Source organism: Colletotrichum chrysophilum (genome assembly GCF_026319265.1).
Source record: "Colletotrichum chrysophilum strain AFK26 chromosome Unknown scaffold_3, whole genome shotgun sequence".
NCBI lineage: Eukaryota > Fungi > Ascomycota > Sordariomycetes > Glomerellales > Glomerellaceae > Colletotrichum > Colletotrichum chrysophilum.
Genome location: NW_026517290.1, coordinates 545,963 through 569,136, shown reverse-complemented (window position 1 = coordinate 569,136; position 23,174 = coordinate 545,963). Strand labels below are relative to the sequence as shown.

At 57.7% G+C, this 23,174-nt stretch overlaps 8 protein-coding genes and 1 non-coding gene across 9 annotated transcripts; 4 read left to right on the top strand and 5 right to left on the bottom strand.

Moving 5' to 3' along the window:
* Positions 1–53: 53 nt before the first annotated feature.
* COL26b_000823 (uncharacterized protein) lies at positions 54–2,444 on the bottom strand (the record flags this gene model as incomplete). Its single annotated transcript, XM_053173787.1, has 1 exon — positions 54–2,444. One exon carries the CDS (start codon positions 2,442–2,444, stop codon positions 54–56), a length of 2,391 nt encoding a protein of 796 aa, XP_053042344.1.
* A 1,031-nt stretch (positions 2,445–3,475) lies between these two features.
* Positions 3,476–3,820, bottom strand: COL26b_000822 (uncharacterized protein; the record flags this gene model as incomplete). The annotated part of the gene is made up of 2 exons (XM_053173786.1): positions 3,476–3,507; positions 3,562–3,820. 2 exons carry the CDS (start codon positions 3,818–3,820, stop codon positions 3,476–3,478), a joined length of 291 nt encoding a protein of 96 aa, XP_053042343.1.
* Positions 3,821–4,615: 795 nt separating this feature from the next.
* On the bottom strand, positions 4,616–5,523 carry NUO31 (NADH-ubiquinone oxidoreductase 30.4 kDa subunit, mitochondrial; the record flags this gene model as incomplete). The annotated part of the gene is made up of 2 exons (XM_053173785.1): positions 4,616–5,124; positions 5,175–5,523. 2 exons carry the CDS (start codon positions 5,521–5,523, stop codon positions 4,616–4,618), a joined length of 858 nt encoding a protein of 285 aa, XP_053042342.1.
* Positions 5,524–6,127: 604 nt separating this feature from the next.
* Positions 6,128–11,703, top strand: COL26b_000820 (uncharacterized protein; the record flags this gene model as incomplete). The annotated part of the gene is made up of 5 exons (XM_053173784.1): positions 6,128–6,171; positions 6,257–6,323; positions 6,396–6,508; positions 6,563–8,655; positions 9,296–11,703. The coding sequence occupies 5 exons, from the start codon at positions 6,128–6,130 to the stop codon at positions 11,701–11,703; spliced, it is 4,725 nt and encodes a 1,574-aa protein (XP_053042341.1).
* A 535-nt stretch (positions 11,704–12,238) lies between these two features.
* On the bottom strand, positions 12,239–13,267 carry COL26b_000819 (uncharacterized protein; the record flags this gene model as incomplete). Its single annotated transcript, XM_053173783.1, has 1 exon — positions 12,239–13,267. The coding sequence occupies one exon, from the start codon at positions 13,265–13,267 to the stop codon at positions 12,239–12,241; it is 1,029 nt and encodes a 342-aa protein (XP_053042340.1).
* Positions 13,268–14,412: 1,145 nt separating this feature from the next.
* Positions 14,413–16,570, top strand: COL26b_000818 (uncharacterized protein; the record flags this gene model as incomplete). Its single annotated transcript, XM_053173782.1, has 2 exons — positions 14,413–14,525; positions 14,791–16,570. 2 exons carry the CDS (start codon positions 14,413–14,415, stop codon positions 16,568–16,570), a joined length of 1,893 nt encoding a protein of 630 aa, XP_053042339.1.
* A 697-nt stretch (positions 16,571–17,267) lies between these two features.
* On the top strand, positions 17,268–17,339 carry COL26b_000817. Its single transcript has one exon. It is a non-coding gene; the product is annotated as a tRNA-Pro (tRNA).
* A 1,387-nt stretch (positions 17,340–18,726) lies between these two features.
* On the top strand, positions 18,727–19,574 carry COL26b_000816 (uncharacterized protein; the record flags this gene model as incomplete). The annotated part of the gene is made up of 4 exons (XM_053173781.1): positions 18,727–18,739; positions 18,884–19,048; positions 19,118–19,240; positions 19,300–19,574. The coding sequence occupies 4 exons, from the start codon at positions 18,727–18,729 to the stop codon at positions 19,572–19,574; spliced, it is 576 nt and encodes a 191-aa protein (XP_053042338.1).
* Positions 19,575–20,178: 604 nt separating this feature from the next.
* Positions 20,179–21,697, bottom strand: COL26b_000815 (uncharacterized protein; the record flags this gene model as incomplete). Its single annotated transcript, XM_053173780.1, has 2 exons — positions 20,179–20,610; positions 20,660–21,697. 2 exons carry the CDS (start codon positions 21,695–21,697, stop codon positions 20,179–20,181), a joined length of 1,470 nt encoding a protein of 489 aa, XP_053042337.1.
* Positions 21,698–23,174: the final 1,477 nt, after the last annotated feature.

The window sequence follows — 23,174 nt, the reverse complement described above, 5'->3', positions numbered from 1 at the left end:
ATCTCCATCGCTGAGCAAACCGCCCTACCCGCAAGTTACAAATGATCAATCTCTCAAAGTCCGTCATCCTGCTCCGAATCGTATACAATTTCTTCCCTCTCCTCTTCCATCAGCAAGCTGTCCGGCAGCATCTGGCTCTTGGTCAGAAGCTGAGACGAGTCCAGCTGGATGGTCCCCAGCGGCAGACGGATGGGGCTGTCGTCCTCGTCATCGATGAATATCGGCATGCTGGAACCCGCTTGAGCCGGGCGCGGTACCGATCTGAGAGGTGACTGTGAAGGACTGGACGCCTGGCTTACGGTGGTCGCCTGGGAGGGCCGGATAGCGCGTCGAGGCGTGGGATTTGGTGGCCGACTGATGGGCGTCGGAGGGAGTGCAGGCTTGGGAAAGAGCTCGGTGCCAAACGCCCTCCGGCTACGGGTCGGCGTCTGGCTCGCCGGTACCAGGATATCTGCCTCGGACGAATGTACGTTCGAGTGCTCGATGTCGCTTCGAATTTGCTCCGCCAGCTCCTCAGACACTGTGAGATCGGCTGACGTCCGAGATGTCTCTCTTCTGCCAATCTCTGGCTGGGAAACAATCTCTTCATCTTCTTGCGTCTCTTCATCGTCGCCGCCAAACAGCGAGCACCGCAGGTTGGCCATCAGATGACCAACGACTGCTGGCGGGACAAAGTTGTACTTTTGCGGCGGCCCGTTGAGCCATCCTTGCTCTCGCATCTCGTGCAGCGAGACTGGATCGTTCAGTTCGTACACTTCATGCAACTGGTACGCGAACTTGGCGCCGGGCAACTTGCGCTGGTTGAACTCTGCGTTGCCGATGCCGTCACCGTCAATCTCGCCAGGCGCCTTTGCCTCACTAATGCAAGCCATGTACCTCAATTCGGCAACCGGCTTGGTGATGTACAACCACATGCGCGAGACGGTGCCTGATATCTTGTAGGCGCGGAATTCGTGGTTTTTGGTGCCCGCTACAATGTTGTCCATGTGTTCTGGGTGTATTGAGATGAAGATGTCAGATCTGTCCGTCTGGGGTGCCATGGAGCGGATTGTGTCCAGAGAGATTCGCTGACTCTCGAGGCCTTGTGTATGCGGGGTCTTTGGTGTCTCCTCAGGAGCCTTGCCCGTCTTCTTGGCCTTGGGCGTCTTTTGGCTTCTGGTTGGGGTCTCACAGATGGACTCTTCGACCGTCTCGTCAGATGCTTTGGGGACACTGGAGCCACTGCTCCGGGTGGGCTCCGGTGAAGAAGTAATGACTTCCACTGTATCCCTGCGATCCGACTCCGCCGAGTTCGTATGGTGCAGCTTTGGTAGAACGAATGGCTTAGATAGGATCACCGTAGCTTCCTCCTCTTTCTCGCTGGCAGCAGGGGTGACGTTTTCCTTATCCGAGTCACCTTCTTCTGCAGGGGAGAGTTCCCTGGTGGCTTCCTTTTCTGACGAGGTGAGAAGCTCATCCATTTGGAACTGGGTTTCTTCGCCGACCGCATCGTACCCCTCGGCCTCCTCGTCCAAGATGTCCAGCGCATCCGACTCATCCTCGGAATCCGCAATCTCACGCAGAGGTGATCTAGGCGGCCTTCGAGGGGATGGACTGACCTCACGCGCGTTCTCTTCATTCTCCTCATCTTCCGTCTCTTCCTCTTCCACAGGTACCAGACTGGCCGTGGGATGTGGCGTGATGAAGCGGACGTTCTTGGCAGGTTGTAGTGGCCGGCGGGGAGACGACCGCTGACTTGGGCTCTGGCTGCCGACTGTCGCGTATGAGTCTTGAATCTCGAGAGTCCGCGGGCGTTTCACAGATCCTGTGAGTTTGATGGGCGTATTGGTATTTGTAGACTTGTCCTTCAAGGGAGACCTCTTCGGGGCCGGGCTGTACCTAGCCAGCATCGGTGTAAGCGGGCTGCCTTGCGATGAAGGAATCTCGAGAACAGTCCGCTTGTTGGTTGGGGTCTGCGGCACGACGGATGGCTGCCTGCTCGTAGGTTTTTTTACAGGGAGAACGTTCTCCTTATCGTTCGCTGAAGGGAGGACCGGCTTGTCAACCTCGTCGTCGGACGGCTGGAACTGCCAAATGTCTTCCTCCTCTTCGGGCGATTTCTCCGACGACCTCCGCGACATTTGCGTCAATGTCTGCGTGTGGAAAGACGAACTCGGGGTTGGCTCATCCCCCATCGTCTTTCTCCTCTTCTTCTTGGGCGCGGGCTCTTCCTCGTCATCTGACAGGTCGAGATGCACAGGCGAGGAGCGCGTAGACTCGTACATCTGGGTCAACGTCTTTTGCTTGTGGCTGGTGACTCGCGCGGTTGGCTTGCGGGCGCTGTAGGTGCGGACTTCGGTCTTTCGATGGGGGAGCTTGGCCTGCTTGAGTGGTTTGCTGGACTTGTAGACTCGGTCGGGAGGGGCAGCAGGAGCCCGGCCGCCGGAGCGAGTTTGCGCTGGCATGTTGGACGTGGTCGTCACGAAACGGCGAATCTACGCCGGATAGTCAATCGTTCGTGTATATTCGACAAGTTCTTGGGTGCGCAGGAGATGTCAGCCCGCGATGTGCATGCCGACTAGTCCCTGTGCGGCGTTGAGGTCGCGTCGCGTGTGGGTGGAATCGCTTTACGCGTGGTGGCGTGTGGGAGTGACATCACATGCAAATAGCGGGGCACTGAGCCGGGGTCCTCCAGTAGGTGCATCACGACGGCGACATCACACTTTTGATTTGATACATCATGAGACGAATTGACTTTATTTCATTCGATATTCGGCATGATGAACTAAGGTTCATTGATTGGAGGGGTATTAATTATTTGGAATTTATAGTCTATGTGCCGCATCTACTAACGGGCGCAGCTCATCCCCTCCTCCAGCGATGTCGATCTAGTAGCCAGCAGTCGCATCTCCCAGAGAGAACGACTTGAATCAGACATGCCAAAGAGTGTTGATTTTCAGACCATTTAGGTCCGATTGATACTTGATCATCATTTCATCATTTCATCATATCATTATCTCATAATCCCATTAGTTCCTAGGCCGAGCCTTTCTAAGACCACCCTCATGTTTGCGCAGCTCCAGACTGGCACATGAAGGCAGCCTTCTATCCTTTCATTGAATGAGCGTGTCTCCTAGACCAGAGTCATGGATTTGTGGTTTTGTGGTGAGCTCTGTATTGTGTTGATGAGTCGTGAGACCGGTCCTTGGGAAACCTTTCGTGGACTCGTGCATCGTCATTCGTAAGTTGTAAGTCATAAATCGTGAGTCGTAAGTCATAAGTCGTAAATTAGAGATCGTAAATCATTCGTCGTACATCATAGAACGCAAGCCGTGAATCGTCAAGTCGTGTACCGTCAAGGTAGTGTTGTTTAAGTTGTAGTTTTTTAAGAAATGAGCCTGCTTCATGGCCATGGAATGTGTACCCTTGTGGCTGTACGTTCTTGTCAGAGGAGGTTCATGGAGAATCCTCAGGTCGACTGAGTCTCGGATGCCCGTCATATTGTAGGGGCCGGCCGGAGTTGTGCACCTTCGCAGTGTTAGTGAATGGAAGACATCTTATCACTCCCCAATGTCTGCTTACCGCTGATACGGCGCAGAAGACGTCTAAACTTGGATTCCGTCTTCGTCGAGGGGTCAGAAGCGACTGGTGCTACCGCAGCCTTGGCCATCGCTCTGTAGTGAGCCTCGACATAGTCGTTAACAAAGTCTTCGAGGTCGACATCGTTGATAGAAAGGTCGCAAATGTGTTGTATGTAGTAGCGATCCTTGGCCTCGCGTCTAAGCTCTATGAGCTGGGCGCTAGAGAGAAGTTCAGAACGGGGAACAGAAAATTCAGACATCTTGTTGATGTTAACGAAGCTTGGCAAGGTAGTCATGTGAAGTGAAGAAGCGGAAGTCAGAAAAGGTTGAAATCAAGAAATTCGTGTACGGATGATGAAGAGAATGAAGAGCTGGGACGGAGGATTTGGGACAAATCGCAGTGTTATATACCATCCAAAGCTGGCCGGACATGGACTCACTTTACACTGACTTTCTCACTGACAGCGGCACACTGACAGTTGCTGAAAGTGTATGCATACCCGATACAACTTGAGGACCGAGATGGTGTGGTTAGACCTCACGGTATGTATGGGGAAGTCCTCGGTGTTCCTCAGCGTCAAAGCAACATCCAACCCGTCAAAGTGTCCGCAAGAGAGGCATCAGCCAAAAAGGTGGAATGGAGCGCAGCAAGGTCAAAAAAAGGAGGGAAAAAAAAGGAGAATAACGAACAAAACAGAAACAACTTTACTCTCTTGCCTAGCCAGTAGCAAAAGACAATTGAGATAAAAGTTCAACAGCTTAGGTTAAACGTTCTACCTTACTGGGCCTGATTCCCGAGTGCACTGACGCTCCGAAACCACGGTGATGAGACCAATTGACCAGACGAAGCTTCAACCGATGACCTTGAGAAGCAGGATTGCCTTTTCCCGTATGCGACCAACCGGCTGATCGAACGACTTTGTAAACTCTTTGCATGTCATAAAATGAAAGGTTAGCCACGAGATTTCACACGCACACATCAATAGTGCAACGCGAAATGGTTGTACAAAAGGACTCTAGCGCGGTTAGTTATATACACATCAGGACCTTCTGATTTATTTCTTGGGCTCCTCCTTCTTCTCCTCCGGCTTCGGTGTGGGCAGCTTGAAGCTATCCGGGCGTCTGTCCGTGCCGGCTCCGACCTGCTCCCACGCGCTAGTGCCGCCCTCAAAGTTGCGGAACGCCTGAGTGAGCTCGAGAGGCTCAGTGACAATGCGCTTCTTCTCCTCGTCGTATCTGATCTCGGTGTAACCGGTGAGGGGGAAGTCCTTTCGCAGGGGGTGGCCCTCGAAACCGTAGTCGGTCATGATTCTGCGGAGATCGGGGTGGTCGGTGAAGTAGACACCAAACAGGTCGTAAACCTCACGCTCGTACCAGTTGGCACCGTCGAAGAGAGGGGTGACGCTGGGAACGGGGGAGGCCTCGTCGGCGTAGGTCTTGACACGGATACGGGCGTTGTGGCGGACACTGAGGAGGTTGTAGACGACCTCGAATCGCTGGTCTCGGGTCGGGTAGTCGGCAGCGGTGATGTCGCTGATCTGGGTGAACTCGGCCGAGGTGTTGTCTGTGTCGTGTTAGTAGGAGTCCGCAACGCCACCTCCAATTGGTACTTACACTTCAGGAACGAGAAGAGGGGGATAATTCCCGAGGGAGAGACGTAGATGGTGAGCTCGTCCTTCCAGACGGAGATCTGCTGGACGTACTTGGGCAGGCAGCCCATGATCCAGGATCCGTACTTGTGCATGTTCTCAGCCTTGGAGCCGTACTTGTCGGCAGGGTTGACGAGGGGGGCCTTGAGGGTGCCAATGTGCTCGCGAGGAGACTTCCTGACGTCCGCGACGTCGGGCTGGCCGGTCGGGAAGCCGGCCAATTGAGGGATCGAGGTCGAGAAGCATCGAATCTCGGTAGGGCGGCAGTTGCGCAAGCCCGCCAGAGCCCTGCTACGGTATAGCCTCGTCGCCATTGTCGCGGTTCTTGCAATGCTGGGGGGGCTCGATGCCTCTGTGGGAGTTGATTGATGATGCTGTGCTTCTGCGATGCTTGGGGATTGAAAGAAGCTAGCCGGATTAGGCACACCCGGGGTGGGGTTAGCCCGCTGTTTGCTTCACCAGACTCTCACTGTACCTGACATGCCTCGAAGGACTTTTTTTTTAACAACAACAAACGCAGACCCTCGAAAAGACTTTACCTTTTCACAAATTCAAAAACCAGCAACCACCTTGTGGATTTATTCTTTCACGAATTTTCCCACAACACCATCCTACCCTTTCCACACCTTCATCCTCCATTCTACCATCACTTACTGCCGCTATCCACGGACAGGGTGTGCCTAGCAGCTGCTGACTCGCCTCATTCAGAGTGTTGTCATTGGCTCCAGGCGCCTTCAGAATCACGTGAGACTGCCTCACGTCAACCGGCTTACCTAAGGTGCTAGCGCAGCAGGCGACCCATCTGAGAAAGGCTTTGGCTTCATCCGTATTGAACAACTTCCCTCTCCTGACTACCTCCACTCACAAATCGACGACTACCCTCCCGCAACACATCACTACCCCCCGCAGACTGTCACCATGGCGCCCCAAGACACATTCTTCGACGAGGAGGAAGATACCTGGTATGTCGACCCCTGCCGTCATTGCGCGCCGTTCGCGATGGCCGCACGCCTGCAGTTGGGCACCACGAACTAACTTGCCTCCCAGCCCGCTATGCATCGAGGAGTTCGACCTGTCAGATCGGAATTTCCGACCATGCCCATGCGGTTACCAGGTATGCCGTCCGATTCCCCGATGCTATATTTTTTTTTCCATCGTCAAAGGACGATCTCTGACAGTTTCATAGGTGTGCCAGTTTTGCTTCAACAACATCAAGAACAACATGAATGGCCTGTGTCCCGCTTGCCGCAGACCTTACGATGAGAAGACGATAGAGTGGAAGGTCGTCACCCAAGAAGAGTGCGTTCCTCCCCCACCCTGCCTAGCGACGCCACGCTGACAAGCATTTTTTAGGGTCGCCCAGTTCAGAGCCAACATCCAAAAGAATCAGAAGAAGCGAGCTCAAGAACAAAGACAGAAGGAGGTCCAAAAACGCGAGGCCGAAAAGGAGAACCGCAAGAACCTCGTCGGCGTGCGGGTCGTTCAGAAGAACCTGGTTTACGTGACCGGTCTGACACCTACAGTGCGAGAGGACGAGCTGCTCAAGACGCTGCGCAAGCCCGAATTCTTTGGCCAGTACGGCAACATTCAGAAGATTTCGATCAGCAACCGAAAGAGCCAGGACGGCCAAAACCAATCACTCGGCATTTACGTGACGTTCGAGAAGAAGGAGGACGCACAGCGGTGCATCCAGGCCGTCAACGGATCCCAGAACGGCGACCGTGTGCTTAGAGCTCAGCTCGGTACGACCAAGTACTGCTCCGCCTGGCTGCGACACGAGCAGTGCACAAACAGACAATGCATGTTCCTGCACGAGCTCGGCGACGAGGAGGACAGCTACACTCGACAGGACCTGTCATCGATGAACAGCATCAGCTCGCAAACGCAGCGGCCCCTGGCCAGTGGATCATCAAACAGCGGTGGAAACAGCGGTGGCGGTCCCTCGCGGTCTGCTTCTCGACAGCAGAACACCCCCGCTCCCACCATGTCGCAACCCATGGCCCGCTCGTCGAGTAAAGAGGGATCCGAAAACGGCGGTGATGGCTCGGCGCTTCCCTCGTCGGCCAACTGGGCCAGGAATCCTCAGCGCAGTCGCAGAGGAAGCCACGCCACGAGCGGTGCCGCCTCCAGCCCCGCCATCTCGACATCGCTCCCCGTAACCGCCGAGGCAGTACCCGAGGCCATTGATGAGACGCCGTCAAGAAAGGAGACTCCCGCACCCCCGACTGAGAGCAAGGTACCAATGGTGGCGCCCAAGGCTGAGATTAAGAAGCCTAACAGCCTTCCCGAGACGGTGCTCAAGACGCTTCTCATGGCCATGCAAGGATGCCCGTTTACCTATCACGCCCCCGACACGAATTCACTCGAGACGATTTACCCGCCCATGTTCGATCTGCGTGGTGGCGAGAAGCGCCGAGCGATGCGCGAGGAGGAGGAGTCGCGCCTCGGTGTTGAAGAACAGCAGAGCGAGGCACAGGAGCCTTCTGAGGGCGAGCCAGAGACCGGCGGTAGCCTCGCCCTCGGCGGCGAGCCTGAAGACCGTGACGTCAGCAGAGAGGCGGCATTTGAGCAGCGCAGGCCCGGTACGCAGCCTCCCATTCAGCGCACCAACACCGACGGCCTGTTTGGTCCCGCGCTCGGCTCGGCTTTCGGCCAGGCCTCTGTCACTTCTGGTTCTGTTGCCGGCAGCCGATCCATGACCCCCCAGCAGCAGCTCTTCATCCGCTCGCAGAACGGCTTTGGCGATCACCTGCCGCCTGGCATCGCTACCGTCCAGCCTTCGGTGCAGCAACAGCAGCAGCAGCAGCAGCAAGGAGGCAACGGCCACAACAGACAGGGATCGAGGTTCAGCTTTGCTAACGACAGCGCGGGCACCTCCGCCTCGGTCAAGGTGGCCGCCAACCCTCGCATCATGGCGCAGCAGACGGCCATGATGCCTTCGACATTCCAGACACAGCCCGGCAGCCAGTACTATGCGTCGTCCATGCCCGGCCCTCCTCCGGGCCTCAAGTCGACGGGCACCCCGCCAAGCATGTTTGGACAGGGCCACTCGTTCGGTGGCAGCTTCAATCAGTCCAAGGATTCTGCCGAGCTTCTTCAGACGTTGATCCGGGGCCGAGGAGCCAATGGTCAGGGCCATGATGCTGGTAAGCGTGAGTACATGTTATCTTCTTTTTCTAATCAGTACCCGTCCTCTACCTCCTCCACCCCAGCTCCTGCTTCGGGCCTCCTGGCGTCGCTCTACGGTAACCAGCCTGGAGCATTCCAAGACTTCGGTCCCAAGCAGAAGAAGAAGGGGAAGAAGCACAGACATGCTAACACTTCCTCCTCTGGGGGAGGTGGCTTAGTTGATCTTGCGGACCCGAGTATCCTGCAAGCGAGAATGCAACACCAGTCGCAGAGCAACGCCGGAGTCGGACAGGGACTGTTCGGTGGTCAGAGCCAAGGTGGGTACAACCCGAACATGATGTACAATACGCGCTTCCCTGGCGCCGGCTGGTGAAGCCGGGAGGGAGCGCGATAGATCTGGGGCGGTGTTGGTCGTTCAAGGGATTTTTGTTTTACACATTCATGTATCATGAGAGGGAGGGCGTCGCGGCACATCAGCGGACGACCGTCCTCGAGGGACCGGGAACAACCGCACATTACACGCATTGATTCAGCGAGCATTGCGGAAAAAAAATCAGGGCCGCTCAGGGGAGTGGCAAGGGTTGCATTTGGCGTCGTCTCGCGTTTAGGGGCTGGACCGACACCTACAATCGCCCCGACATTATACCTCTTTTCTTTTGGACTCGCATGTCATGGTTTATGGGGTCACGACAGTCAGGCAAGCCATCATCGTCTTCCAATCGCCTAATGTACGTTAACTTGCAGCCCATTCTCCGGCGACGAGGATGGGAGGTGGCTAAAGGACAAATACTATATCTTGCGCACATATTTCGCTCTCCACCCGCAGATCGCTAAGAAGACGATGATGGCAGCCGTGACTTGACCTCCCGCATGTACATATGTGTTTCCCGTTTTTGCGGCTTTTTTGCTTTTGCGACCTTCATGGCTCTAGGGAACCTTGGCTAACTGGTTCCCTAGATGACGAGCTGCTTTCACTCGACGAAGCCACCTTTTCGGTCGACGCGCTGGTGTCAGATGACCCCATGCCACCTTACGGGGGGCTTTCAAGGCCCACGGTGCCGACGCCTCCAGGTCTCGGGACTCCCGCAAGGTTGGCATCGCCGGCGCCACGGCAGGCACCGATTCCTGCCGTTCCTCTTACGCCAGGCGCTCCCAAGGCCACGCCCACGATGGCCAACGTCGTTCGGGCATCCACACCCGACGTCACGCCTCGCAAGAATGCCCCTGGATCAGAGGCCAAGAAGAACATCAAGGCCCTGGCCGTCGAGAGTGGGCTTTCAAAGGACATTGCCTCTCAGGGTTCCCCGTCCAAGGGCAAGACTCTTCTCCAGGAGGAAGACTTTCCCGCTCTGGATGCCATCAAGGCGAGCGCTGCTAAGGCCAACGCTCAAAGACCCGGCACGCCGGCCAAGTCTGTCGTCTCGACTCCCAAGATCGCCCCAGCGAGCATCAAGAAGACCCAGGCAGAGCCTCCTGCTCCTGTTGCAGAGCCTCCCACTCCGACGCCCAAGGCGGCAGAGAAGAAGCCAGTGCCTGGCATCTTGAACATTGCCGCCGCCACAAAGGTTGCCCAGACCAAGCCCGCAGAGTCTGCAAAGTCTGCATCGACGGAGCAAGACTCGGCTGCATTCCCAGCCCTGCCAACTCCCACGACAGCCGTCGCTTCGCCCATCACGAGAACCGCCCCCAAGACGTTGCGAGTCGTTCCTACACCCAAGACTGAAGTCCCCCCCCCCCTGGTTTCCGGTGCCATCTCCGCCGCCGCCAGAGCCGTTTCCACCGCCTCTGGTCGGCCCGGAACCCCTGCGAGCGAGGCCATCAGTGACAGCGCGTCCATCGTGTCCACGTCCGTCTCTGTGTCTCGAACCAGCTCGCCCCCTCCGTCCAGAGTCGGTGCTGCTCCTGTGCGTACAGCTACAAAAAGCCAACAGCGCAAACAACGCAAGGAGGCTCACAAGGAGCAGTCCGCGGCCGTCGCCGAGGCGGCCAAGCAGGCGGAGCCCGAGGAGATTGCCCCCATTCTCGGCCGCAAGAAGAAGCAGAAGAAGGAGAAGCCGGTCGACACGACGGCTGCCGCTAAGAAGGCCGCGGAGCGTGCTGCCAACCCCCCGGCGCCCCCCAAGAAGGAGGAGCCTCCCGTCCCCAAGCCTCCCATCGAGCGGACGGTCGTCGACCTGCCTCCCCCCAAGGGCAAGGCCGCCAAAGCCGCCCTCAAGATTGCCAAGGCTGCAGAGGAGAAGGGCAAGGCCAAGGAAGCTGCTGCTGTTGCCGTCGCTTCGCCAGCTACACCCCCTGCAACTGCCGTGCCTGAGGAGTCCCAGGACATGGCTGAGAACCCCAAGACCATCCCTGAGGTTGTCTATGACGACCTTGTCAGCAGCGGTGAAGCTCCTCCCGAGGAGATTCTCAGTCTGCTGAGACCCTTTGTTGAGCAGAACATCCGTCTCGACCGCGCGCACGCAGCCCAGGGAACCAACCCGCCTCCTTCCACAACAACAAAGGGTATCGTGAACGATGCAGACCATGCCGTGCTCCTGTCTGGGCAGCCGGTGCGCAAGGTGATTGAGGGTCAGCGCGTGCTCATCACTCCCAATGGCGACTGCGTTCGCAACCTCACCGAAGAAGAGGAGGAGAAGTACCTCGAGCTCCAGAAGAGCATTGCTGAGACCAGCGACCAGCCTGACAGCTTCGTCGCGCCCCGCCACCACACTCGCCCTGGCGGCTTCTCCCTCATCAAGGGTCGCGCGGTGCCCAACGGAGCGCCGTCTTACTTCCCGCCTCCTCCCACCTCCCACAAGATGTTCTCTGACGATCCCGTGAACAAGATCCAGCGCGAGGAAGCCATCAGCTACATCAACCAGTACGTCCTGCCTCGCCTCAACCTCGGCAACACCAACCTGTTCCCCGGCAGCTGGAAGTCGGCTCCGGGTGCCAAGGACGCTCTCTCTGCGCGCGAGACCGCCGCCCAGAGCCTGAACTCGCTGGCCCCGTACATTTACGGACACGACGCTGCCGCCGGCGCGGGCATCTACTCTGCTGAGAGTGGCGGTTCCGGCAAGGACATTCCCGAGGACGAGACGCCGTTCGGAGGCCTCGACTCCCCGCACCACGCCGTCGGCCCCATGCCCAACATCTCCGTGTCCGCTGCCTCTGCATCTGCCGCCGCCGCTGCTGCCGCGCAGGCCCACGCTCAGCACAGCTCTCACCCCAAGCTCCCCGGCACCCCCCTCAACAGCATGACTCTCATGAGCGTCGAGGATGCCGAGGCCGCCCTCGCCCTGGCGCGCAAGGAGACCGAGAAGCTGGAGAAGAACCTCAACCAGGCCATCAAGCGCAACCGCAGAATCCTGCTCGGAAGCAGATGACTAGCCGTAGAGCTGGTGGGAGTCGTGGAAAGGATTGTTTTGGCCGTGACGATTCAGACTCTCATGCTTGGAGTCGGAGTCGTTGGAACCGTGGTGGACATGCTGGCAGGTGCCAGACGAGCGATGTGGTGAGTCCACATCCTGCCATCGTAAGGAAGCGATGGAACGAAGCAGATACGGGGATTTGGCCCCAACGTTTGTAACGATTTTGTGTATGACTTTTGCTACCGGCATTGAGCCGTAGCGTTTGTACAAAGATTTGTATTCTATTGGGAGGCTTGGACAGCCCTGGCTTTGGGTTCGTCTTGGCCTTAGATGAGGCAGCGTGGGGCAGTATGGCTCCACCGGATTCATAAACTTAATGATAGTATCGATACCCTTAGGATTGATGGTTACGTGCTCTGCTTCGCCTGGACGTATGAGCTTGAGTGATGACGTGACTTCTTGAACGGTGCTTCACCCAGCCCAACTACGGCACCAGCGGCTTAGTGCTTAATCAGAGTTGATTCAGTATGTACAAAGAGTGGAATGGGTATCACGATTCGAATCTGTCCTCCAGCCATCTTGTGATGACTTCTTGACCACGCTCCCCCAGCTGCAAGTACTCGTTGTCCCCGACGTCCACCAGCTTGACCCGCCGTTCTGCTTCAGTCTCGGCGTCAAAGTCCTCATCCCACTGCAATCGCGACTTGAACTCCAACTTTTCCAAGCTTTTCCTCATCAGCGAGGCCAACTCCGACGCCTGGGCTTCGAACGTGTGCCCCGCGGCCCTGCGCTTCCCCCTCTTCGTTGTCTGCAAAGGCGGGCTATCGTGGAGCAACAACGACGCCGGCAGCTTCAGCGTGGACTTTCTTGGGGGAAACATGAGCGCGCTCCGCCTCGGTGCCGTGAACGCACTGCCTGTCGCGGCCAGAAGATCACTGACACTCCCGCCAGACGTCAAAGACGACATGCGATTCAACATCTCCGTCATCACGGCTGCCTGCGTGAATGTAGACGGCGGAAGCATCCCCGAGGTCTGGAAGAAGAGACTCGGGCTCGCAAAATTGTCAAACAGGTCCGCGGGTTTCCTGAACAGATCGGTCATCTCCATCTGCAGGGCGTGCAACGCCGAGCCCTCCTTCGGCCGCGAGGGGAGCTTGCGGCCGCGCGGGGTTGCGGGCTTGTTGATGCGGTGGTCTGGGAGGAACATGGACCAGTTGTAGATGCCGTTCCAGGCGACCAGACCGCGGACGGCCACGCGTTCGTGGTGGTGAGACTCGGTCAGGGCGAGGGAGGCGGCGAGGCTGGCGCCAGCGTGGGAGCTGTAGACGTAGAGGTCCCGGCGGGAGGTGCTCTCCGGACGGAGGTTTTCGGTGATCCAGGTGTAGCCGGCCAGGATGTCGTGGATGGGCGTCGGCCACTGCAGGGGCGTGGTGAAGCTGGGCTCCCCCGATGCGTCCGGGGGAGTGGAGTCCGGGGCGGACCATCGGTAGTTGATGATGGCCGTCGGGTATGGGCGAAGAAACCCGGGGACGGACGGGTGAGTGCCCGGGAGTGGCGAGTGTGGTGGTATGTATATCATCAGAGGGGCTGAAGAGGACTGCCGCACGATGTTGTGAAGGCTGGGCTTGTCAGACACGATCTTGAGCTTTTTAGCGAGACATACTCTACTGTGATGCTGCCAGATGAGCCGATCGGCACCTCGACAGAGTCGTCAAGGGTTTGCTCGGAGTGGAAGCATCGCCGTTGGACACGTGGGAGACGACACGGCAGCCACAGTCTTGGCCATCTTCTCATTGTCTAAAAATAAGAGCCGGCGTGGGATCAGAGACCCTATTCCTCATTCCATATCGACAGGCTTGAAATCGATTCACCAACAATGGATGCAAGACGTAGACGAGGCGCTCGCCAGCACACCCTGACGCGTTTTTGCGACCCCCTGACAGCGAGCGGCCTGGCCAGCCAGTGGCCATTCCGTCGTGGTGTGCTGCACCGCCGCAGCCCCCCACATCCCTGCCGTCGCTCTCGCCAAGGGTCCCCCGTGGCCCTCATTAGCGCGCTCAAGCAAACCGCTAAGACGCTGTAAAGGGCAGCGCGTGGCATCACCGGCGGCCAAGCAACGTGCGCTATTCACTCGTACAAGACTGGAGCAGTAATCATCAGCTCGTTTCTGCAAGCATGGGTAACCTGATCTTCCATTCCTCACGAGTTGGGCGAGTCTGGGGGGAAAGATACATATAAAGGATGCTCGCCAAGCACAGTCACACACTCGACGACTTGATGTTGATACAGGTCTGCGCTCGCACCCGACTCCACGTTCCCGATCATCGAATCCGTCTAGCCCCGTGTTCGCTAAGAAAGCCCCGGCCGTCTTAACCTAAGAGGCGGGCATCAGAGCTGCACACCCTCACGTCCACCAGCCGACGTCATCGCCGAAGCGCGTTGTACCACCATCTTCCCTCGGGGGGAACCCGGGTACGTCGGGTCTAGAGGTCCGGCCGGGCCAAGACCTTGATTTTGAGGTCGAGTGACGCCTCTCCTTTTTCGAAGCACTCATCCCTTGAATTTGTGTGTCTTTTTATTCTGGGTAGCATTGCCCTGGACGATCTCGCCGTCGTTTCTGCTCAGAAGCGGTTTTTGGACCACATCGGGAATGCCTTCGTTTTGGTGGTTCCGCCGCTTTGAACCCGCTTATTTTGGCCACAAACCTCTCCGCAAGCCGGCACCATGAACGACGCCGATCTGGGGGATAATATCGAGCAGCGCGTGGCCCAGTCGGAGCAGGCCAAGGCCCAACGAGACAAGCGCTTCCAGAATGACGATGCCCACTTGGATCCGAGGTAAGTGTCCATCGTACATGGGCTTGTCATCACAGTATTTGTTCCGTCGCTGACCTGCCTAGCCGATGGTGGTTCGCGTCCTCCGCGTTCCCCATGATTGCCGGCACCCTTGGCCCCGTTGCATCGGCGTTCAGTATATGCGCTCTCGTTCGCCCTTGGCGGCAGCACTTCCCGCCAGGAACCGATATCGATGCCGCTACCTTTGTCCCGGATCCAAAATGGTTGGTGTCGTCCCCTTGCTCCCGGAGTTTTCTAACACGACCAGGCTTATCATCGTCAACGCCATCCAGCTGGCCATCGCCATCATCTCGAATGTATTCCTCCTGCTGAACATGGCCCGCCGGGTCCGCTTCTCCCTGGCCCAGCCCATCACTATCGTGGGCTGGTATCTCTCTGCGATCTGCCTAATCGCTCTCAATGCCACTGCCTCGGGACCACTCGTGATTGAACCGCGAGAGGAGTACATCAACTCCCAGGCCTTCTACTATGGCATGTTCGCAGCCATTCTATACTTCGTCACCGCCTCCCTCATGGTCGTCACCGTGTACGGCGCTTACACCCGCCACTACGCAGAGGACTTTCAACTCACCACGGCGCAGCGCACCCTCATGCTGCAGACGATCCTCTTCCTCCTCTATCTGCTCCTCGGCGCTCTCATATTCTCCACCATCGAAGACTGGTCTTACCTTGATGCTGTCTACTGGGCCGACGTGACGCTCTTCACTGTCGGTTTCGGCGACTTTGCAGCCGCCTCACCCCTGGGCAGGGCTCTGCTCATCCCCTACGCCCTCATCGGAGTCATCAGCCTCGGTCTGGTCATCGGCTCCATCCGCAGCTTGGTTCTCGAACGCGGCCGCCGCAGACTGGATGCGCGCATGGTCGAGAAGAAGCGCCGGCAGCTGATCCGCACAATGACCCGCAAGGGAAAGGACGACATCCTCAAGCCCATCCCGTCCAACGTCGAGTCTCCCATCTCGGATGCCTCGCCCCTGCCGGCCACCGAGTTCGAGCGTCGCCAGGAAGAGTTCAACCTCATGCGCAAGATCCAAGATTCTGCTTCTGTCCGTCGCCGCTGGATGGCCATGTCCATCTCCTTTTCGTCCTGGCTCATCCTCTGGCTCGTCGGCGCCAAGATCTTCCAGGAGTGCGAACGTCCGTACCAGAACTGGTCGTACTTTGAGGGCTTCTACTTTGCCTTTGTCACACTGACCACCATCGGTTACGGAGACCGCACCCCTGTCTCTAATTCGGGCAAGGCATTCTTCGTCTTTTGGTCGCTCCTGGCGCTGCCGACGATGACGGTCATGATTTCGAATGCAGGAGACACCGTCGTCAAGGCCGTCCGCGACGCCACGCTCGAGCTTGGAAACGTTACCATCCTGCCGGGAGAACGCGGCTTCCGCAAGGAGCTCCTCGCTCTGCTGGACCGATGGACCTGCGGCGTGATATTCAAAGGGCCGCTCATGGACGAGGAAGACGAGCTGCCCCCGGGCTTCCTTGGGAATGCCCACCGGCTGGAGCAGGGCAGCTCCGAGGAGGACGACAACGACACGGACGCCTACTCCTCCGTCCCCGATCCCACCTCAGGCCGACAGCAGTCCCGATCTCGCGACCCCACGGCACCGCTGCCATCCTCTCGTGCCGAGTACCATTTCCTACTCATCTCGGAGATAGCCGCCGTCCGCCAGCATTCCAAACAGAAGCCCGCGAAAAAGTACTCGTTCGCCGAGTGGGCGTGGTACCTGAAGCTGATTGGGGAGGACGAAAGCAGCTCGGCCACGCACCGCAAGGCTCGTCCGCATATCCACTCCAAGAAGAAGAAAAGCAGACGGAGGAAGGTGCGCGATGAGGATATGGAGTGCCCTGACGAAGACAAGTGGTCGTGGGTCGGGTCGCAGTCGCCGCTGATGGGGAGCCTGGAGGAGTGCGAGTGGATTATCGAGAAGTTGACGGAGAAGTTGCGAGACGAGCTTGATGTTGTCCGTGGCGAGAGCAGCAGCAGCGACGTGCGAGGCGAGAAGGACGCCGGGGATGAGATTATGTAGTTTTGCGAATGATACCCAACGATGTTTCTGTATTTCTGTCACAACCTGATATCGACCATTCACTGCACCAAGTCAAAGACTGCCCTATTTCGACAAAGGACTAGACAGCTTCACCTGGCCGTCGATCCTATCCTTCTTACAACAAGTCAAACAACGACGCTGCACACTCCCGGCAGGTCGACCTTGGCTGGATCTGTATCCAATGAATTGCAGGCATTGACAGGCCAGCCCTTGGCATAATTACTTTGCAATCCAATCAACCCTGGCTTGGCTCCGCCGACCAATCTGGTCACGGTTCAAATTTCGCCGCCAAGAGGGGGCCACTTGCATTATTTTCACAACAAGCCGCCCGTCGTGCAAGAAATAAAAATCTGAATTCTCGACGCTACTTTCCCGACCTGAATCCGACAGAGAGAAAAACAAACAACTTTGTTCTTCCCGAATTCGTCCCATATTCATCTTCGAAGGTTTCCAGCCGACTCCACCCACGCAGCGGCACTGCAGCCGCCGACCCGCTCCTGCACTCGGCGATGACATCCCTGGCCGCAGGCTGGCACAAACTTGGGCGTCCGTGGTACGCACCCACATTCCTTCTCCTGCGCACCCACTGTGCGGCGCATGTCAAACATAAGCGCTGAATCTAGCCTCCCCGGCATCGCCAATCGGTTGGCAGCTGATGAGTAAGATCTGCTCTTCCGGCCTGATGGTCTAGAGGTATGATTCTCGCTTTGGGTGCGAGAGGTCCCGGGTTCGATCCCCGGTCAGGCCCCATTCTTTTGCTGAATTGATGAATTCTTTTTTTGCAGATGGTGCCAATGATGATTCTCGCGACGTTCTGTGATTGTCGGAATCGTGCAGAATCATTTGTGCTAGCACGAGTGGGTCGATGTTCTGTCCGCACGTGACATGTAGAGCTGCTCTGTTTGGGCGTTTCCGAGACGCTCATGTGAGGATCAACGGGCGAGTCGAGATTGCTCGACGTTGCAGCGGGCATCCGCACCAATTTCGAGCAATCTCAAACCTCTTGATCCGATGTTTGACCACCGCTGCATCTGATTATCAGAACTTCTTTAACCCGAAGCGGTGTAGTCCTCCGGCCCTGAGTCTATGGCTATCTGGTGCCAGCCAACCCTGGCTTGCGGTCTGATGAAATGACGGCATATTGTCAGATTTGTTCTGGAGCTGTGTGGGCGACCTGCAGCTCCAGACGATGGACGAATGCCACTCATCAGGGCCAGGCTCTTGGTGGGTGGTAATAACAACGCTGCATAATCCATCGGCACCATCGCCTTGATCAGGAGCCAGCTGGAGCGAGAGCGAGTGCAGTGAGATGAAGTTGCTGCGGCAGAGAGGTCGACGCCGTTCTTGGCGCGCAGCATGCAGCATGCAGCCACAGCTTCCAGCAAGCAGAAGGGCGTTGGAAAAGCAGGGTTTCAGCATGCCGCTGCCCGCCCATCCTGTTCATCAAACTTTGCCAGACTTGCTGCGATACGAACGGCGCGAATCTCCGATGACGGATGAACTCTGGGAGGCGTGCTCTATCTGCGGGAAATCACGTCTTCTGTTGCTGTTCAGTGTTCACTGCCATCTTCGCTGGATGCCTCCGGCCGCCTTCGCCTCCCACAGTCAAGGTCGTCCTTGGCGTGTGAGGTGCTTCTGGATCCTAATTTAGCAGCCATGGCAAGTGCTAAGCTCTGCCCGGGTACGTACCGCGTGGGGAGGTCGCCAATGTCGCCCACTGGCCGCCGTTGTGGAGGAGTCAGGGCGCACCTGGTGATGCGCTAGGGAGACCAAAGTGTGCTGTAGTCGGTGTCACTGGTAGGGATGGCAGCTGCACGGTTGGCCGCCACAGGCCCCTCTCCATTGATTGTCACTGCCTCAGCAGGGAACGAGGCACGCACCATTGGACCCCAGCTCCTTCCCGCCGTTCTGCTGAGACGAGAGACCCTTTTCTGCCGCTGCTGCTGCTGGGCGCGTGGCTATTTCTACTCGAGGCCCCGGCATCGTCGTTGTCGTCGTCCTTACATCCAACGTCCTTCGTCTGTTCTCGCTGTCATCATCCGAGTATTCAATATCAACCACCTGCCAGTCTATCGCTACCATTATAAGCGTATTCAACCACCGACAGCTCTACTAAGTCATTCAAAACCGCCATCATGGGTGGAGTTCGTGAGTAGCCCCGTCGTTGCGTCCGCGGCCCATGAGCTTGCGAGAGCATCATGCTCAGATACCTCGGAAACGCCTCTCCTGTGGCCGATCTCCATGTCGTTCAAATCACAATGCGAAGACAAATCACTAACACGTCCATGGCAGCTCTCGGCGCCCTTGACAACCTCAAGGACAAGCTCAAGGAGATCTTCAAGAAGAAGAAGACCAACAACACAACCCAGCCGACTAACGGGGCACAACCTGCTGCCACCACTTCGACCGCTACCCAGCCTACCAAGACCGAGGCCGCTCCCGCCGCTGCTCCCGCGAGTACGTGATTGCCTTGCATTCCTATCAGAGGAGACGCGTCTTCAGATCAGTGACTGACGTTTCTCGCAGCCGAGCCCGCAGCTCCTGCTGCCGCTGCCGCTCCCGCTTCTGAGCCCGCCAAGGCCCCCGAGCCCGCAGCCAAGCCGGAGGCAGCTCCGGCGACCACCGAGCCCGCCAAGGCCCCCGAGGCCGGTACGTTCACGTGTTGGCGATCCACCCGGCACAGATACCCGAGACTGACGCGTTTTTAGCTGCTGCACCTGCACCTGCGCCTCCCGCTGAAGCCCCCAAGGCTGCTGAACCCGCTGCACCGGCTGCCACCGAGCCCGCGAAGACGGAGACTCCCGCAGCCCCGGCTGCCGCCCCGGCCGCTGAGACTCCTGCTGCTGCTCCCCCGGCTGCGGAGCCCCCAGTGGAGGCCCCCAAGGCGGCAGAGCCAGCCAAGACGGAGACCGAGACGAAGGAGACTCCCGCTCCGGCTCCCGCCGCTGCTCCCGCCCCGGCTTCTGGAGCTCCCCCCGCCTAGTTGACAGTCGGTATTCCTTATGACCTTGAAGTTGATTTTGATCCTCTCACCTATGATTTCGACCATGATTTGACTCCCAGCGTCACGACGCTGGCCAAGCCCGAGGAACCTTACGCTCTTGGTGAATACTTCACGTCCGGCGGATCTGAGAAAGCTTGGTATGAAGATCACCCTGCCTACCAGAAGGTTGAAGTCCCCAATGTTGGTCCGGCTTGGATCCAGGTGGGCAAACGTCACCGCATTGTATGCAAGTTCTGTATGCAAGTTCTGAAGAGAAAACAGCTGAAGGGAGCGATGAAAGCCCGCGGGCTACTTTGTTTATTTGCTTAATTGCCGGATACCCATTACTTGAGTAGTTAAATCAAAGCGTTTTGCTTCTACGTCTTGAATTGTGATGCTTCAAGTGTTGGTGAGGGCACAGCTGTGCAGGACCGACAAGTATAAGACGACGGATGACGCTGAGTGTTGTACTCTGGTAAGGTATGGTTTATTTGATTCAATTGATCTTGCATTCAGCCGTCTACGGCTCTTTAGGGTATATCCTTTGATTCATTGCTCTGGCGTCTCTCGCCAGGCTGGTCTCATAATCATGATCATCGCTTCCCTACTTGGCCCACGGTGCCTTGGTCAAGGTGACCTGTGCATCCGTCGAGCCGCCCTGGGCCTGCGCACCGGGAGCAGGCATCGGGAGCATGCCCGGAGCTGGCGGCGCACCCGATGTAGCCGCCGGCGGTTGTCTCGTGTACGGCATACCACCAGGCGGGGGTATTCTGGCACCAGATGGCGGTGCGGGTACTCTCGGCGGCATCACCTGCCCGCGGCCTGCCGCCCACGGTGCCGCTGTGCCTGCTCCCTGCGGTGGTGGCAGGGCTGTCGTTGCAGGGTAGTTGTACGACGGCTGGTTCGCGGCGTGGACGGACGGGGCGACGGGAGCGGCGTCGGGGTCCTGGTCCCAGGAGAAGAGGGAGCCGAAGGTGAAGTGCTGGACGACGGGGAACTTTTGCAGGACCTCCGCGTTGAACATCTTGAGCATGCCCTGCGCCGTGTCAGTAACCACTCGTTAGCACCGGAGACGAAGACCTTACCTTGTTGATCTTGCCCCAGCCGGCTTGGACGCCAGATACGTCGAACAAGATGGGGCTGTGTTCCCAGAATGGGCCCTTCTTGACGTCGTTGATGAACCCCACGGCGGAGAAGTACATGTTCTCTGTCCTCTGCTCCTCAACGACGGCCGCCTTCACAATGTCTCCCGTCTTGGGCGCCCCGCGGACGGACCCCTCCATCGGCATCGGCTCCGCGGAGCCTTGGGTGATCGTGGTTGTGAGCTGTGCTGAGCCAAAGATGTAGGGGAGGAAAGAGTGGTCGTCCAGCCCCCAGACGCCATGCGAGCCCGCGGGCTCGAGGGTGTATGTGAGGATGAGCTTGCGCACGACGCGGAGGTAGGGCTCGATTACGCCGAGGACGATGGCGCGGTCCGTCGCGGCGGGGTCGGCTTCGGAGCCATCTCCGAAGAAGCCCAGCTTGTAGAGGGAGCCCAGGAAGGCGAGGAAGGCGAGCTCGTGGCCCGTGCCGTAGTCGAGCCTCTGCGACGACCCAAAGGAGCCGAGGAGGTAGGAGAGAAGCTCGGATGAGGGCGGTTCGGAGGAGGGCGTCGTCGGGAAGGAGAGGACGGCGGACGGGATGTGCTCGGAGAGGAGGGCCGGTGCGCGCTCGGAGAGGAGCTCGTGCCACTTGCGGAAGGAGACGTTGCCGAAGCGGCGGGGTCCGGGATCCGGGGGCGCGAGCTCGATCAGGGACTCGGCGGCGGAGAGGAGGTTCTGGAGGGCCTTGATCGGGGCCGGGAGGCGGTCGCTCGTGGGCGGCGGGACGGAGGTGAGGGGGTAGGTTGTCGCGGGGCCGCCCGAGGGGGAGCGGCGCGGGCAGAGAGATCGGTTTAGTTGGAGGAGGAAGAGGAGGATGTCGCGATATGCGGTTGTGGTGAGGAATGTCGCGAGGTCGGTGCCGGTGTTGATGCGCTTGGTGGGGGTTTGGAAGGTGTGAGGGGTCGTCTTTGGCAGAGGTTTGATGGTAGGCAAGGAGGAGGGTTGCGCTGGCGGCGCTGATACTGATGCTGGAAGCTCCATGATGGCTGTCTCGTTTCCAGCTTGGGCGAAGCTGGTTTGAGAACGTGGTATGAGATTTGTGACGATTGAATCTTGAAAGCTTCTGGAGCTTCAATGGAGGGGTGTGACGAAAGTGTCTGCTTAGTCATCGGTGATGAAGACGAGAACAAGCCACACCTCCAAAGCAACTTCAAGAACACCACGACCACCTGTTCTCAGCACGTTCGACACACCAACAGCGCATTGTTTCTTTGGCGAGACTACACAGGCAACGGGCTGGCCTCTGCACCGGAAATGTTTCGAGTGATTCACGTCCCGGATTCTCTCGAGTCACGTCGGAAACCTGCTTCGCAACTTTCCCATCGGCAACTTCACATGCCTCCCCGATTGACTCTGGAGGTGAGAAGTCTCACCTCATTGAATCCATTGACAACCTCTTGACGACCTGCTTTCTTCCCTGGGCTTCGGCACGGCTAGCGCTGTCGTCCAACCCCTCGGATGAATCTCGATTCCGCGCCGTCCGCCGTAGCCGGCAGCGAATACGATTTGCTGGACGTCATTCGCATCTGCAATTCCAAAGCCTCGCAGCCGCCCGAGGCGATCAATTCAATCTTGAATTGAAATTATACAAGATTTTCAATTGGTTTTGTCTTCCCGACTTGCCGCAAGGCGGGCTGAGCCTGGCTTCAAACGCGATGGTCTGATGAGAACCAGACGACTATCGAGGCTAAACCTCTTTGGCAAGCTTCTTGAGAGCCTTCGATGCGAGATCTGCTGGCATCAACGCAGTCACTTGCGAAGTCCGAGGCGTATCTCCGTTGGGAAGCTCAATCATTCACTGCAGCACTGACTCTGCGGACATGGACCTCCATGTCAAACAGCAACATGTTCCAGACCAATCAACAACTCCACCTCGTTTCGGACGACCAGTGGAAGCTCTTATCTCGCTTGCTGCTTGGTCTCGTTGTCTGATATTCCATCTTCAATATGGTTCTCAGAAACATGTCTCCTGGCCTTGCATTATGCGGCTCCAATTCAGCCAAGCAGACACAGCCTTTCGTCTGAATGGTGCGACGTGTCCCGTTCCCGTCCTTTCAGCCTCCCGGAGCTGGAGCGTCATACCGTCATAAGCTGTCGGAGCGCATACTGGTGGCGACCGCATCCGTTTCGTCCCGTCTCGGGCCTTGGGCGGGAGGACGATGGGAAAGCAGGGAACGCGCAGCCGCCTTTGCCGTGAGTGTGTGTGTGGTATGGATGGTGCTTCTCGCGGTCTGTTGAGAGCTGTGCTCGCCGTGCCGGAGTAATCGGTTCATCCGTCAGTTCAGTCTTTTGCCAAGGCAGTTGACGGATGCCTTCTCAACTATCCACCACACAACCATCACGAAAAAGCACAGCTGCAAGCTTCCGAAAGTGAGGCGGGTTTTGCACTAGGCGCGATTGCCGCTATTGTCGTTGTCGAGAGCTTCCTTTGAAAAAAGTTATATATGCCAACAGGTAC